Here is a 16,420-nt window from a genome sequence, read left to right as displayed (position 1 = left end):
GCCTGCGCTCTAGAGCCCGCGTGCCACAACTACTGAGCCCACATGCCACAACTGCTGAAGCTTGTGTGCCTAGAGCCCATGCTCCACAACAAGAGAAGCCACCGCAATGAGAAGCCCGCACACCGCAACTAGAGAAAGTGCAGGTGCAGCAACAAAGATCCTACCCAGCCAAAAATAAAATAAATAAATTTATATTAAAAAAACACAACAGATGCTACCTCACACCCACTAGGATGGCTAGAATCAAGACAGACAACAAGTGCTGGCAAAGATGTGGAGAAATCAGAACCCTCACACATTGCTGATGAGAATGTAAAATAATAATACAGCTACTCTGGAGAAGTCTGGCAGCTCCTCACACTTACTATAGGACTGAGCTATTCCATGCCCACGTATATATATACCCAAGAGATCTGAAAACATATATCCTCCTCACAAAAAGTTGTAAATGAATGTTCACAGCGAATTATTCACAATAGCCAAAAAGTGGAAACTCAAATGTCCGTCAACTAATGAATGAATGAACAAAATGTGGTATAGCCGTACAATGGAATATTATTCACCCATATAAAGGCATGAAGTACTGACACATGCTGCAACATGAACCTTAAAAACATTACGCTAAGCGAAAGAAGCCAGACACAAAAGGTCCGTTTATATGAAATGTTCAGAATAGGCAAATTTACAGAAAGCAGGTTAGTGGTTGCCAGGGCTGAGAGAAAAGGGGGAACGGGAATGACTGCTGATGTGTATGGAGTTTCTTTTTGGGGTGATGAAATGTTCTGGAATAACTGAACAACCTTGTGAATATATTAAAAACCACTGAATTGTATATTTTTGATATTAAGCAATCTGTCTACAAAGCCAATAATAAGATATATTTCTGATTCTAATGACATCATGAAAGAACTGTATTTCAATGATCTGTGACAATGCTACAGTAAGGGAGATCTCAAATTTTTCTAGTTTTGTTGAACTGTATATTTTATTTTATTATTATTATTTTTTTTTTTTTGCAGTACGCGGGCCTCTCACTGCTGCGGCCCCTCCCGTTGCGGAGCACAGGCTCCGGACGCGCAGGCTCAGCGGCCATGGCTCACGGGCCCAGCCGCTCCGCGGCATGTGGGATCTTCCCGGACCGGGGCACGAACCCGTGTCCCCTGCATCGGCAGGCGGACTCTCAACCACTGCGCCACCAGGGATGCCCCCGAACTGTATATTTTAAAAGGGTGAATTTCATGAGATGTGAATTACATCTCAGGTTTTTTTAACCGCGAGAAAATGTAATCACCTGTCTTTCAAAAGAATGACCTATTGGAACAGCGAACAGTCAAGTAATCATAAACAGTGACTGTTACCCAAAGCTGGAACACTTCATACACGCACTGAAGCCCCACAGCAAAATCACCCAGGTGTCAGTGTATTTCGTCCACATGATGATCTCTGGTCTTATGTTATGGGCTTTGCCTTATAATTTCAACAACTACCTGTGAAATTATCCAGAGTATAGTGTACATGATACAATAATGCCATACAAAGGTCTTCCCTACAGATCCATGACTAAAGCTTTCCATGAGAAACATGCACTGGTACACAAACTACTACAGTTGTATTATGAGCATATGATAATTTAAAAGAGTTCCATTGCATTTGGTAAATTCTCCAAATTCTATAGTATAAAATGTCAGTCAATCTTTTCAAAGAGCCTCTCACTTCAGGATACATTTCTTTGATCACCTCTTTCCCAGACGGTCATAACTTAGTCAAAAGATTCCTTCTGGTCAAGGTTCCTGCTGCCATGACATGCCGGAGAAGCTGCACAGCAGTGTCACCTGTTTGTCATTAGCTTAATTGAGACAGCCAGCATCGAGGTCTTTACCCTCAGGCTTCTTTCAAGCCCCGACTGTGAGCTGAGGCTTTTCAAAGCCACTCACAGTTTTGCTCTTGCGGTAAAAGAAACTCTGCAAATTCAGAAGAGGTGTGCAAAGAGCTTTAACACTTTTCTTGTTAGCCCAGTCCTCAGCACACGCTCCTCCTGAAATCCAACAGTCTCTTTTAAGTGTGGAAAGCACAAGGCCTCCTTCTTGTGTCATCTGGAGACAAAGCAACCCAGCCTCGTGCTCTGAGGAGGCTGAAATTTGATGTACGAGGGGCAGACCCCCGAGGACTCTTCTATGATTTCTTGGGGTGAATTAGTATAGCTATCAATCAGTCGACTATAAAATATTACTGAGAGCCTAGAAAGTGCCAGGAACTGTGCTAAAAATATAATGGTGATGGAGGAGGAGGGAACACCTCTGTTTCCATTGTTTCGCACCATCCATATGGAGGACCCCCCTAACTTGACCAGCACTCCCCGCCTCCTGCCCCCTCCTCAGCCCTCCTTCCCGACCTGTGCACACTACCACCTCCCTTAGGGAAGGAAGAGAAACTGCTGTGATGGGCGAGTTTGGGAGGCAGGCTGCCCCATCCTCCTCTCCTCTCCTCTGGAATTAGCCTCCGAGAGACTGCCCTCCCTGCAAGGCGGCCAGCAGCTGTCCAGAGCTGCCTGTCCTTTCAGAAGTCTGTCTGGTCTGTACCCCAGGTTGGGAGGCACCTGTCCCTGTGTCTGTCACTCCCAACTCAGGCCAGAAATAGGGGTGACATTTACGGGGTGCCTGTCCACTTCAGCAGATGAAGAAGGTAAGTAATGCTCTGCCCCCCACGGAGATGATACTCTAGTAGGGAGCGGCAGAATGCAAACTAGGAAACAGGGTAGTGACTTTCCAAACTTGCTTCCTGATGTCCAAAGAGCTCTTGCTATCACTTCCTTCAGCCCCTGCTCAGATGTCACCAAATCCATGGGGCCTTCCCTGACCAGCTGTACAAAACAGCCCACAACTCCGCACCCCAACACAGGAACGCTCCCTGTGTCCTTATCCACCTTTACTTTTGTCTATACAATGGATCACGATCTGACTCACTCTACGTGGACAGGTTTGTTTGTTTAAAGTCGATCTCCCACACACCCCCAGAACCCCAGAATGGAAGCTCCATGAGGGCAGGGACTGGTTCTCTTCCTACTGGCACAGGCACCTAAAACAGGGCCTGGTGCCAGGGAAGCACCCAAGAACATCTGCTGAATGAATGAGCACATGAGTACCTGCTACAAACAAGGTGATGGGAAAGATAACGAGGGCTAGGGTGGCTGCTGCTTTAGAAAAGGGGTTCGGGGAAGGCCTTTCTGAGTCGTTACCATCTGAGTGATAACACAGTGACGGCACAAGGGAAGCAGCACAAGAAGCAATCCTGCCGTACCCCTGAGGGTGTCCGCACAGTGCTGGGTAAGCTCCCCCAGGCCTCTGCAAGGGGCTGGCCACCCCGAAAAGGAGAGAGGAGATGGCTACAGGGTCCCGGCAGTGCTGAGTCCCCAGAAGTCGGCAGAGTAGAACCGTGTTGTGAGGCTGGACTCACAAAAACGGACGCATTAGCACTGGGCTCCCTGCACAATACAGCAAGGCTGCGTTTAATCCTTACCGCCCCGTGGGGGATGGGTGTTTAATCCTCATTTTACAGGAGGCCCGGGAGGCCCTGAGAGGCGAGGGGGGTTGCCCACAGTCACCAGCTAGTAACTGGCCACTGGGGTTTAAACTCAGTGCTGTCTCCCTCCCTCAGGACCATGTTGTGCCCAACCCAGCAGGTTCAGCAACAGGACAGGCTGTACGTGGGGGTGATGCTAAGCGACACAGGTACCTGGGTGGCAGGGGGCTGTGCCTGTGCCCCCTCTGTGTCCCCTGCATTTGTGCATTCAGGGTCCAACACACAACAGGTGCTTAGTCATTCACAGGGCTTCGACATGCACGGTAGCCTCCTGAGGGAGATGACTGGTTGCCTACCCCAAAGCTTCCCCTCCTCTCCTTATTAACTGTTTTTAATGGGAACTCTGCTTTGGTTCTTCCTCCATCCTGCAGCTGCAACACAGATGTGATGACTAAAGCTCTAGCAGCCATTCTGGCCCATGAGGACAAGGGCCACTCTGTGGGGATGGTAAAACAGAGCTGGAGGGGCCTAGGACCCTGATGATGTCATGAAGCTCCTGGGCCAGCCCGGAGCGCCTCCTACCTGTGGACTCCATTTAGATGAGAAACAAAGCTCCATCTTGCTTAAGCTACCACTATGTGGGATTCCCACGGCATATTCTACGAAACTTAACGCAAAAGGAAGCCTTATGGAACACAAGTCTGGACCTAAGTTTAAGAAGGGGGAGATCCCACTGGACAGACAGAATGAGACAATAGATTGCTCGGAAGCAAAGCGAGCAAAGCTCCAGGAGAAGGGACAGCGTCTCCTGCAGCTTAGTGGGGAAAGGATGGACAAGGAAGCTGCAGCCAGCTGCTGTGGGGCTAGAATGTTGCAATGACCTGGATGACAGTGAGCCGGGAGCCAGGGGGTTCTGAGTGGTGTGATAAAAGCCCCATTTTAACAAGATGACAGCAGAGCCAGGATAGCCTGAATGAAAGGCAAATGCTCCCTGAAGGTCTACTATGTGTCAGGCATTGTGCTCACAGGGCAGGCTGCACAGGGGCAAGGATGCCTGAGCTCGGTCTGAAGGTGGGCAGGAAAGCATCAGGCCCTCCTGTATCCCTTTTACAGCAGGGACTTCCATGCCTGCTGCCACAGCCTCGTACAAATTCAGATTTCCAGGCCCCATCAGGAGATTCTGACCCACAGGCTGGGGCAGGGTCCATGAGTCTGTATTTTGAATAACTGTCCCCAGGAGATTCTGATGCAGTTAGTCCATAGACTTATTAAATGAGATAGAAGCAGCTCCTATCCTGGTACCTCGAACATAACAGGTTTGGATGTTTATTAAATAAGTGAACAAATAATATATTTCCATACTGTTAGGAGATAACAAACCAGTGGATTTTGAAAGACTTTCAATAATAATTCGAAACAAGATTTTTCTGGTTAACTGAATAGCTTTTTAGCTAGTGCTTAATTAACCAAAATGTAATCTAAAGTCACTAGTAATATTCTATGATCAATTTCTGCAACCATTTTGGCTCAACCATTTCTGTGGCACTTGAAAATGGCCTGAGAAGAGACCTCTGAGTGTGAGCACGAGTCCTAGGCTGGCTCACTGCAGCCCTGCCCTGCATCCCGCACACCTGGCGGAGTCCCAGATCCCACCCTGAGGGAGGAAGAGCTTTCAGGCTGTCTCCAGACAGCCGGGTGGGCCAGGAGCTGCCTTCCTCTTCCCAAGGTGTTCTTACACACTTCAGGGCAACTCTCCCTGGGAGTGGACTGTTCTTTTACCTTATCTTACAAGAGAGAAGTGCTCCTTAAAGGCGGAACATGGTACAAAGAGAAAAACATTGGCCTAGGACTTGAGTCTAGCCCCCAGCCTTGTCAGTAACTCCCCAAGTGGCCTTAGGCAAGTTTCCTCACCTGGGTTGCTATATGCTCTTGAAGATCCCTTCCAGCTGTGATGCAACTGGGGTGAGAATTTCTAGTGTCATTCTTCCTAATTAATACTGAAAAAATGATTCTCATATAAGATGCACTCCCATATGTAAGACATGATGCTCGCTGCTAGGGATACACTTAAGAGAGGTCAGGGTCCAAGCCCTTAAGGAGTTTACAGTCTAGCAAGGTAGACAAATAACTCATTCAATAATTACATAATGACAACTGTGAGAAATGTTACTAAGGAAAAGTCCTTGGTGTGATGAGAATGTACAATGGGGGCTCAGGAAAGGTTTACCAAGGAAATAACATTTATGCTGAGACCTGAAAGCAGAGTACCAGTTAAGGAAGGGGGGTGGGGGGTGGGAGGTACTCCAGGTAGAGGGAAAGGCATGTGTGAAGTGGTACCAGAAGACACATTCCAAACCTGAGGAAGAATTAAATGACAACTAAAATGAGGCAAACCTTTTAGGACTGCATATTTAAGAAAAAAATAAAACAAAAAGAGCAACTTTTGTCACAAACAGAAAACAGATTCACAAAAAATCATTCAAAAGGAACAGGAGCAATTTTAGCTAGAACTGATAAACCCTTATCTGAACACAGCCATCTGGCTGAAAGCCCCCAGACCCTCATTCCTCATGCCTCAGTAGGGGTGGTGTCAATTCCCTCAGGTCATCTGCAGCTGCCTCAGGCCTTGGGTGATGGCTATGGCTGTCAGAACTGGGCCCAGCAGAGGGAAGGAGTCAAAGCATGAAACACAGACTCCAAGAAGGGAAGCTGGCCCTGAGACTGGACCTGCCCTGGACAAGTATTTCTGGTGCCCACTATGTGCCAGGCATAGGGATGGGAGATAAGACGTCGTAGAGTCTACAGCACCAGGGAGGTACACGAGGAAGAGGAAGATGTGCCTTTTGAATGGGGGTTCCTTGGACGGCTCCAAGGAAGGGATGGCATCCAAAGATGGGCAAGACTCGGCGACGCACACAGAAAGGGTATCCTGACAGTGGAATGGAAGAAGCAGAGGCATGTAGGCTGGAAAGCACTGAGTTTGCAACAAGATACTGTGGCTGGAGCTCGAGAAGGGGACAGTAGAGCCCTAGCAATGGAGGAGATAGGCCTGAGTTGTGACCTCTGACTCAGAAAGTGAAGAGATGACATGCTGGTCTTCAAGGCAGTGTCTGGAGAGCCGGTCAAATCCCAGATCTACCCAGACTGGCCCTATGATCAAGGGCCCTTGGTTTTCTCCCTTGGACTAGCACAGAATTTCTCAAACATTAAAGTCCCAAGGACCACCTGGAACAGGTTGCCAGGCCCTACTTCCAGAGACGGCAATTAGGGCAAATGCGATGGGCCCCAGGCTGCAAAACCCCAAGTCAGACAGTGGGTGTCAAGGGCCTGGCCAGCCACAAGCTCCAGGACCTGGATTCTTGGCCTCCTGTACCATGGAATCCAGGCCCAGGTACCTCTCCCTGACTATGGTGGGTGTTCCAGATGGGCTCATTTGTTCTGGGCAGAGGACAGACTTTTGATGCTATGGGGGGAAGCTGGAAAGGAGAGCTGTGGAGGGCTGGGCACAGATTGTCCCCAAGTCTATGGACATTCCTGGGGGAAGGTGAAAACTAAGTAAAGAGTGGCCAAGGGCCCAGGAAGGAAGGAAGGAAATTCTGGGTGAAAAGTATAGCTTATGTAAAGGCACATTCAGTACAGTTAAGATCTAAGGTGCACGCAGGGGGAAGACAAGAAGGTAGGCAGAAGAGGAGAGCCAGGGCCACAACACAGACAGCCCTACCAAGAAATTAGAACTTGATTCTGAAGACAACAAACAACAGACCCCTGAACCCTGCAGGATCCTGGCATCAGCTCCCCTTAGTCACTCACTGGGCACAAACACATGGAACACTACTCTTGCCTCACCGCCCGTCCCCCCCACCATCAGGCTCCATCCTTTAGGATCACCTACTATTTCTATCCCAAAATCAGACCTTGGATCCCCTCTGTGCAACTGTTAGGTCAAAACGAGAAAGCAATTTAACTGAGACCATTAACTCTAAGCTAGGAATCCAAACTCTGACAAGCAGAGCCAGGAGGTGAAGCGAGATGATGGGGATGCAGGTGGGTCCAGCCTGGGACAAGGTGACTAGCTCTGCTCTCCCCAGATCTTATCTGTACCTCCTGGGAGGAACCCGGTGCTTCTCTAAATGGGTTCAGGACCCTTGAGGGTAGGGGAGAAGGGGGCACACAGAGGAGATGAGATGGTTCACACTGGCTGGGTTTGGGCTTGACTAGTTCCGACTGAAATACCTTAGAGAAATGAGCTATGAGAAATGTCACTGTAACCTGAACAATTCAAGCGGCCGAAGACCCTGTCCAGCAGACTATGCACCAGAAGCATATTGGTACGTTCAAATGACCTGCTCCATCCTCAAAACTAAAAGACTGAGGCGCTTCCCTGGTGGCACAGTGGTTAAGAAGCCACCTGCCAATGCAGGAGACACGGGTTCGAGCCCTGGTCCGGGAAGATCCCACATGCCGCGGAGCAACTAAGCCCGTGAGCCACAACTACTGAAGCCCGCGCACCTGGAGCCCGTGTTCCCAACAAGAGAAGCCACCACAATGAGAAGCCTGCGCACCACAAGGAAGAGTAGCCCCCGCTCGCCGCAACCAGAGAAAAGCCCGCGCGCAGCAACGAAGACCCATCGCAGCCAAAAATAAAATAAACAAAATAAATTTATTTTTAAAAAAAGTCAAAGACTGAGAAGAATAAAAAGAGGGGCAGGCTCTGAAGGCACTGACTGCTGAATCCTGTAACGCTAGCAAAGACGGGGAGTGCCAATTCTCAAGGAGGCCGCAGTTAAAGGGGGAGACGCGGTCAGGGTAGTCGGCTAACAACGAGGCTCCCGGACACGCCCCCGAACGACGCCTCCATTGTGCTGTGAATGCACACTTCAGCCAGGGGGATCGGGTTGAGAGGTTAGGCTTCTACTGGCGTTGGCAGTGGGCAGCGCAACGAAGACACCTCCCTCCTGACCCCTGGAGCCTGGCCGGGCGCGCGCGCTGACCGAGCCACCCACCCGGAACCGCCGGCTGAGGCCCCGCTCACCTTGCACTTGAAGCCGGCGGCGGGCGGTAGCAGCTCCCGCAGCAGGGCCTTGGCCACCTCGCGGCTGGTCTCCTCGCTCACGAAGTGCAGGTTAAGCACCTCGTGCGCCTCGAACTTAGCGAGGCGCAACAGGGAGCGGATCGCGACGCGGGCCTTGGCCTGCAGCGCGGCATTGTGTTCCGCCTTGGTGAACATCATCAGCAGGTGGTAGTCCACCGGCCCGGCCCCGCCGCCCTCCAGGCTCTTGGCCTTAGCACCCGGGGCCGGCGCCACGGAGCCCTGCGCCAGCTCCGGCACCAGCGGCGAGGGTGCGGCGGGGGCTCCGGCGCGGGCCTCCTTCAGCCTCTTGGTGGCGCTGGAGAAGGTCTCCCGGCCGGAGCCGAGGTAGTAGAAGGCACAGACGGCAAGCGCCGCGGCCAGCAGCAGCGCGCAGTAGTGGGAGCGCACAGCGCCTAGACGCGCCATGGCCCGAGCGCACGGGGGCGCGCCTCGGAGGAGACCCATGCGCCACCCTCCCGCGGACAGGGCGGGCGGGGAGCCGCAGCGGAGAACAGTACCCCTGCAGCTACTCAGTAGCCCCGGCGGCGGGCGGCAGCCATGGCGGAGGCGGAGCCGCGCTACCAATCCGCGGGCGCTAATGCGCCGAGAGGCGGGGCCAGGGCTGCCCGGCAGCCGCTGGGTCCTAGGCTCAGAAGGATTACATCGGGGATGCGCCGCGGGTCCGCAGGAGCCGCCCCAGAGTGGTCAGAGAAGCCGGTGAGGACTCGGGCATACAAGCCAGCTGGCTGTACCGTCCGTGAAAAATGGCCCTCTTAAGTGCCCAGCCCCAGACGCTAGAAACCGAAGCTAAGACTTCGGTAGCAAAAAGACTAAACTGGACTCACAAAGAAAAATTTTCTCTATATACCTTTTCCACCCTAATTTCTTGAAGGCTTTAAGTCCTCTCCCCGACTCCTTTCACACCTTGGAGACTATCTGGGGCTAAAGAATTTAAACTAGCAACTCCCTCCCTATTCTCGGTGAAGTAGGATTGACACCCGAGGTGTAAATGTCCTGCTCACCTCACTTGGCACCTCTGAGGCGGACCAGAGGCAATCTAAAGGATACTTTTTTTTTTTTTTAACTTTAACACTTTAAAAGAGGCTTAATATGTACCCGGTAGTTTTGCAAATTCTTAACTGAAGCATAACTGAGGTCACTTGCCCAGGGTCACACAGTGGCAGGTTTGACAATATAGCTGGACACTGCCAACTACATAAAAGCCCATTAACTTGAGTCTTCTGAGGACCAATGACACACTACAGTGTTTACGTAAACATGTACAAGTGGTCTGCATGCTTGAAAGAGGTGCAGGTGAAAACGCAGGCACAAATGCAATCACAAATTCTCTCACCCGTTTACTGTGCCATGCCATTATTTCTGAAAGTGTGGTCCCCAGAACCACAATTCATCTCGTTTTTAACTCCTCTTCTTTTCAGTTGGAGCAACACTTCTCTGAAAAACCTTGGACCTCTAAAGAATGCTTAGCAACAAGTTCAATACATGCTACTCACCTTGGGGGTTGGGGAACAATAGCAGAATTATCTCACTTTAGTAACAGGTATTACTTTAGTTCATTTAATCCACACAGCTGTAAGAGGTAGAGGTATTATTTGCTTATTTGCACTTTACAATTGAGGAAATTGAGATTTAGAGAAGTGAACTGCCCAAATCTAGTTGGCTAGTAAATAATGGATCCCCACTCAAGCCATACCACTTCCAAAGCCCAAACTTCCAGCCAAGATTAGCACTGAAAGTGATAACTCAGACTCTGAGTTGAGCGTATTTTACCACAAGCTTCAGCAGATGACATTGTGGTTAAGAGAGCTGGATTTGGGCACGTGCGGGGGGAAGCAAGATGGCAGAGTAGGAAGACCCTGAGCACAGCTGCTCCCACAGGCACCAGAGAGCTGGATTTACAGCTAACTAGGAGTTGTTAGACTTCAAGGGAGGTAATCTCTCTGAGCTGCAATCATACCCCTATGTAACATGGGGCTAATATTAGTACTTATGCCTCATAGGGTTATGAGAGATAATAGATAAAAAGCAGTTAGAATAGTGTCTGACACTTAGTAAACAATAAATATAAACTATGCTAGAAACACCAAACTCTAAAACAAAGTCTAAATATCCAACAAGTACAAAATACAGTTTAGCAATCATAGCTTTTCTAGAGTGTTTACAAATTCTAAACCCCAAATATCCATTAAGACTTTATTACATGTACCACAGAATCTCCACCACTGTGTGCTACCATTGTATTATTACATTCTAATTATTGTTCATTAATAAGGGGGAAATAATTCTGGAATTGTACCTTTTAGTCCACCCACCTACACGATCAATAAGGTGGATTTTTCCTCTGCCATTTATTCTGGAATTTATTCAACAAATATATTTTTTCAGACCTTTATAAGATCACTACTCCTGGAATTTATGGATAACAAATGAAGAACAAGATAATTTAAATTTTACATAGGAAGTCAGTAGACACAGGAAAATACTCAAGAGACTGGTCTTTTCTCCAAGCTTCTTCATCCTCAATTCTTTGACCATAAAGAAAAATTAATGTGTTATGTGAATCAGCAGGATGACGGTAAAATGTTTATTGGAGGCTTGAGCTGGGATACAAGCAAGAAAGATCTGACTGAATATTTGTCTCGATTTGGAGAAGTTGTAGACTGCACAATGAAAACAGATCCAGTCACTGGAAGATCAAGAGGATTTGGATATGTGCATTTCAAAGATGCTGCTAGTGTTGATAAGGTTTTGAAACTGAAAGAACACAAGCTGGATGGCAAATTGATAGACCCTAAAAGGGCCAAAGCTTGGGGAAGGAACCCCCCAAAAAGGTTTTTGTGGGTGGATTGAGCCCAGATACTTTGGAAGAACAAATTAAAGAATATTTTGGAGACTTTGGAGAGATTGAAAATATTGAACTTCCCATGGATACAAAAACAAATGAAAGAAGAGGATTTTGTTTTATTACATATACAGACGGAGAGCCAGTAAAGAAATTGGTAGAAAGCAGATATCAAATTGGTTCTGGGAAGTGTGAAATCAAAGTTGCACAACCCAAAGAGGTATATAGGCAGCAACAGCAACAACAAAAAGGAGGAAGAGGTGCTGCAGCTGGTGGACGAGGAGGTACTAGGGGTCGTGGCCAAGGTCAGGGCCAAAACTGGAACCAAGGATTTAATAACTATTATGATCAAGGATATGGAAATTACAATAGTGCTTATGGTGGTGATCAAAACTATAGTGGCTATGGCGGCTATGGTTATACTGGGTATAACTATGGGAACTATGGATATGCACGGATATGCAGACTACGGTGGCCAACAGAGCACTTATGGCAAGGCATCTCGAGGGGATGGCAATCACCAAAATAATTACCAGCCATATTAAAAAGGGACGTTGGAGAAAACAGGAAGAGATTGCTAAAGCAACCCATCTTGCAAGGACAACATTGAAGTTTGGTCTTCTATTGATCTAAGATGATTATTTTGTAAAAGACTTTCTAGTGTACAAGACACAACTGTGTCCAATTGCATGTAGCCGCCAATTGGTTTTGTTTTTACTTTTTTTTGCTATCTGTGTTATGACTCGATGTGGATTTGTGTTTATACAAATTTTATTTGTATGATTTCATGTTAAACCTCAAATAAATGCGATTGTTTTTCTGAGTCAGGTACTAAATATCTCTGTAAAAGTGTAATTTTAAATAAGTGATAATTAAGGTACAGTTTATTTTGTAGGGAGTGTTGATCCATAGGGAGAAACTGTGGTCCTTTACTAACCAGCTACAGTGTCTACTCTGTTCCCCATATTTGTTAGATGTATTCTGTCTTCTAAGGCTTCATTTCCCTGTTAACTGAGGTTCCCACGTAACTTTATGTTTTCTCTCTGTATATCTGGAGCCTTTGTCATGAAAGTTTCTGTGGCTTAGTTATAGTGTGTGATTAGTGGAAGTTTTCTAGTAGACCATAAGTCTTCTGGTTATATTTTGAAAAGTAGCTTTTTAATGGCACAAAGCATGCTGTTAGCTCCTTTTATGAATAGAAAATATTTTGCTTTGTTCTTGTCTCTGGGAAGGCATTTGTTATGACTTGCTGTATTCAGTGGTCTGCTGGAAAGAGCTTTGGCTAATCATAATAGCCTAACTTTGTTTTCTTGATTAAAATGTCTAGATATACCCAGGGGAAAAAAACACTTGAACTGTGTTACAGGAGCTACAGTTTAAGAATATCAGATGTAGTTACATTTAACACAAGGATTTTGGCAAATAGGTACGAAGTTATTAAAGTCTGAACAAAAGTTAGATTAAAATATTTGAAGTAGCGGCTGAGTAACTAAAGTAGTTGTACACTATTCTGTTGGTATTATGTCACAGCACCAAACTGAACAAAATGTTTTCTGTCGGGGCATTTTTAGGAAGCTATATTGGGTGTTAGCTGATGTGGTGTGAGTTCTTAGAATAAGTCATGGTAGTAAGTTTCATCATTTTAGTGCAGTTAGTGCATGAGCTGGGTAGTTAAGCATATCCATATTCAGACATAAGGAATAGTGGGGAAAGGTATCCCTTAAATCTTATATAAATGCAAATCTAAGTGTGACCAACTCATGTCATTACAACAGATCTTCCTGGTGCATTAAAAAGAAAAACAGTTTTAGCTATAGATTTTGTAGGATGACCTGGGTAAATTCCAGTTTTGAATTTTACATTGTGTAGTTACTGAATTTAAGGTCTCTGTTTTTGTTTCTGTGGTTCCATGTTAGCCATTAGGATTGGCATACATGTTAACGTGTGGAATAGCTGACCTCACCTTCAACCAAGTGTTAATTTTTTTATGCTAATGAACCTGCCTTTTTTATCTGGTGCCTGCAACTTTCTTTGTTCCAATGATGTTTGTACTCACTGGGCAATCAAGTTATGCTTTCGGCCTTCTTTTGCTCCTGTTTTGCTCTTTGATCTTACACCTAGGCCAAGTACCAATGCTGACTATTGCAAAGGACTGTTTAATTCTTTCAACATGCAACCTTAGGGAACAGAAAGGAGATTTTCATTTTAAGTTATGTTGTCAGTCAGTAGATACAGTGTCTTTAGGGCAGTGAATCCTGTAAATTCAAATTTATGATTAGATGACAAGTTGACATTGAGATTGTCCTTTCCCTTATCAAAAATGAATAAAGTCTTTTTAAACAAAAAGAGAAAGTATGTAGTGTGTCAGATGTTATGCGCTATTTTCTCAGCTTAAAATAGATATATCTGGGTGTATAACAATATGACTAAATAGACAAGAACTTGGCCGGCAAGTGACCCTTCAGTTCTAACTTTAACTGTGGTCAAGTTCTCTGACTTCTAGCCAGGGGAGATGGTTTTTCCTGTTGTATGATTTCTACATCTGTAATGTAACGTAGAAATCTGATAGTTTAGCAGGCTTTTTTCTTTATTGACCACTACCCAATATTGTCAAAGATACAGAGAAAAAGACACTCCTCTACAGTAGATGGGGGTGTGTATATTGACACAACTTTCCCGGAGGGAACTCTGGCAATACTAAAATCTTTCTAAGAGAACTTTCAGTTCTCTCTCCTATCCAGATGAATGTTTCTTTCTGAGACAAGGGTCTCAAATTTTGATTGGCATTGGAAACCACGGGAAGCTTGGTAAAAACACAATGGCTCAGGCCCTATTATCTTCAATGAGGCTGGGCCTCGACGGTGATTCTTTTACAAGCCAAAGTTTGAAAAGTACTGCCCTAGCTCTTCACCGAGCCAACCGCTCTGGCTTCAGACCTTGGCTTAGATGTCACTGCCTTGAGGAATGGTCTCTAAACACCAACGCGTCCAGTGTCCAGAGGAGGCACCATCCTCAGGGATCCCATGAGGGCCACCTATGAACTGCCCAGTCCTATCTTTCTCCACTGCAAGAAGGCAAGACTTCAAGAGAACAGGTAGTGTGTCTTTTTTTTTTTTTTTTTACCGTAATATCCCCAGTACCTAACACCGTGCCTGACTCATTGAATGAGCCTCAAAAATATACCCACCCATTGTGAACCAGCATTTTCACATCTAGGAATTCATCCTAAGGAAATAAGGGAGAATGTACTCAAGTATTTAGCCATAAGGGTAATGAAGAACTAGGTTTATGATGACAAGATATTGAAATCAAATGTTCATCAGTAAAGTGAAACTAAAAGATGCTGTCATTAAAAGTGATGTATTCAACAAACTGCAAGGGAAATTTTTTAAAGTGATAAATAGAAGAACCTATAGAGACTCAAGAGATATATTAGCCAATTGCAATGAATGGAACTTACATGAATTCTGATTTGAAAAATCTTTTTTTAAAGAACACACTTAAGACATTGGGAAAATTTGAATATTGACTATATAGTTTCATATTTTAAGGAAGGTGATATGATTTTTTTAAAAGTCCTTTTTTTCCCCCTTTATGTTTTTAACTTTTTATTTTATATTGGAGTATAGTTGATTAACAATGTTGTGTTAGTTTCAGGTGTACAGCAAAGTGATTCAGTTATACATATACATGTATCTATTCTTTTTTGGATTCTTTTCCCATTTAGGTTGTTACCTAATATTGAGCAGTGTTCCCTGCAGTTACACAGTAGGTCCCTGCTGGTGATCTGTTTTAAATTTAGCCACGTGTACAAGTCAGTCCCAAACTCCCTAATTAACGCCAACCCCCCACCACCCTTCCCATCTGGTAACCCTAAGTTTGTTCTGTTTTCTGTTTTGTAAATAAGTTCATTTGTATCATTTTTTTAAGATTCTGCATAATAAGCGCTATCATACGATATCTAGAGACATACTCAACGATCTGTTGAAATGTCTGGCATTTGGTTTAAAAAAAATGAGGAAGAGGAAAAATGGGTGGGAGTATAGATAAAACAATGTGAGCCATGAGCTAACAGCTACTGAAGTTATTGTCTCTACTTTTGTATATGTTTGAAAGTTTCCATAACAAAAACACTTAAAGAAATCCTTCCCAAAGTGATGCAGATTACTTAAGGACTTAGAAACTTGTTCCTCATTTACTAAGTGAAAGAAGCAGTTGGCAAATCAGTATGATCCCATTGTATATAAATATAATACATACACCCAAAGGTCTAGAAGGGTATATACCAAAGAAGTAACAGCTTGCCCCGTACTTGGTAACTGTCAAATAGAACTTCCTAGGATGACTATGCTCTGTTATCTGCCCTGTTCAAAACAGTAGTCACTGGGCACATGGCTAGTCAGCTCTTAAATGTGGCCATTCCACAGATGAACTGAACTCTTAATTTTGTCTAATTTTAATTAAATTTCAATAGCCACATGTAGCTAGTAGCTACCATCTACTAGCCACACATGAACATCACAGGCAGATGACGGAATTAGGATGGAATTCTTTTTACTTATCATTACTTGAACATTTTTCGACGATGAAAAAGCACTGTTTTGTTATAACGAAAAGTAGGCTGTTTTCACTGAAAACATTTACTGTCAGTTTGGATTCTCTTTGTCAAAGAACTATTATGAAAATGAAATGAAGTGGAATAAAGCAAATTACATAGAAAAGTTTTAAGTGTCTGCTTTCAACTAACTTTTAAAGGAAAGGCAAAAGCAGGCAATTCACTTCCAGGTCTGTTCTTTCAAGCCTCTATTCCTTCAATCTCATTTCATGCAAAAACATGTTGTTTGTTTGTTTACTAAAAGGATTGAGTGTGAATGTGTTGCCTAGATTAGAAACTTCAACAGATATCTCAATCATAATAGAAAAAAATTAGAGCGACAGCAAAAAAGGCCTTTTGTGGTTTTTAGCTA

At 45.4% G+C, this 16,420-nt stretch overlaps 1 protein-coding gene and 1 pseudogene across 1 annotated transcript in view; one reads left to right on the top strand and one right to left on the bottom strand.

The window, feature by feature from the left end:
* Window positions 1–9,273, bottom strand: part of XXYLT1 (xyloside xylosyltransferase 1) — a 182,412-nt gene extending 173,139 nt beyond the window's left edge. Inside the window, exon 1 of the mRNA XM_022569195.2 lies at window positions 8,552–9,273. Within this exon, the coding sequence (XP_022424903.1) occupies window positions 8,552–9,055 (504 nt within the window). The 5' untranslated portion in view covers window positions 9,056–9,273. The remainder of the gene's footprint in view (window positions 1–8,551) is intronic.
* A 1,731-nt stretch (window positions 9,274–11,004) lies between these two features.
* LOC111175463 (heterogeneous nuclear ribonucleoprotein D-like pseudogene) lies at window positions 11,005–12,404 on the top strand (annotated as a pseudogene).
* The last annotated feature ends 4,016 nt before the right edge of the window (window positions 12,405–16,420 follow it).

This window comes from Delphinapterus leucas, chromosome 4 (genome assembly GCF_059928025.1).
Source record: "Delphinapterus leucas isolate spDelLeu-1000000601 "Yukka" chromosome 4, BTC_Dleu_Yukka2, whole genome shotgun sequence".
Taxonomy (NCBI): Eukaryota; Metazoa; Chordata; class Mammalia; order Artiodactyla; family Monodontidae; genus Delphinapterus; species Delphinapterus leucas.
This window is presented reverse-complemented; position numbering and strand designations above follow the sequence as displayed.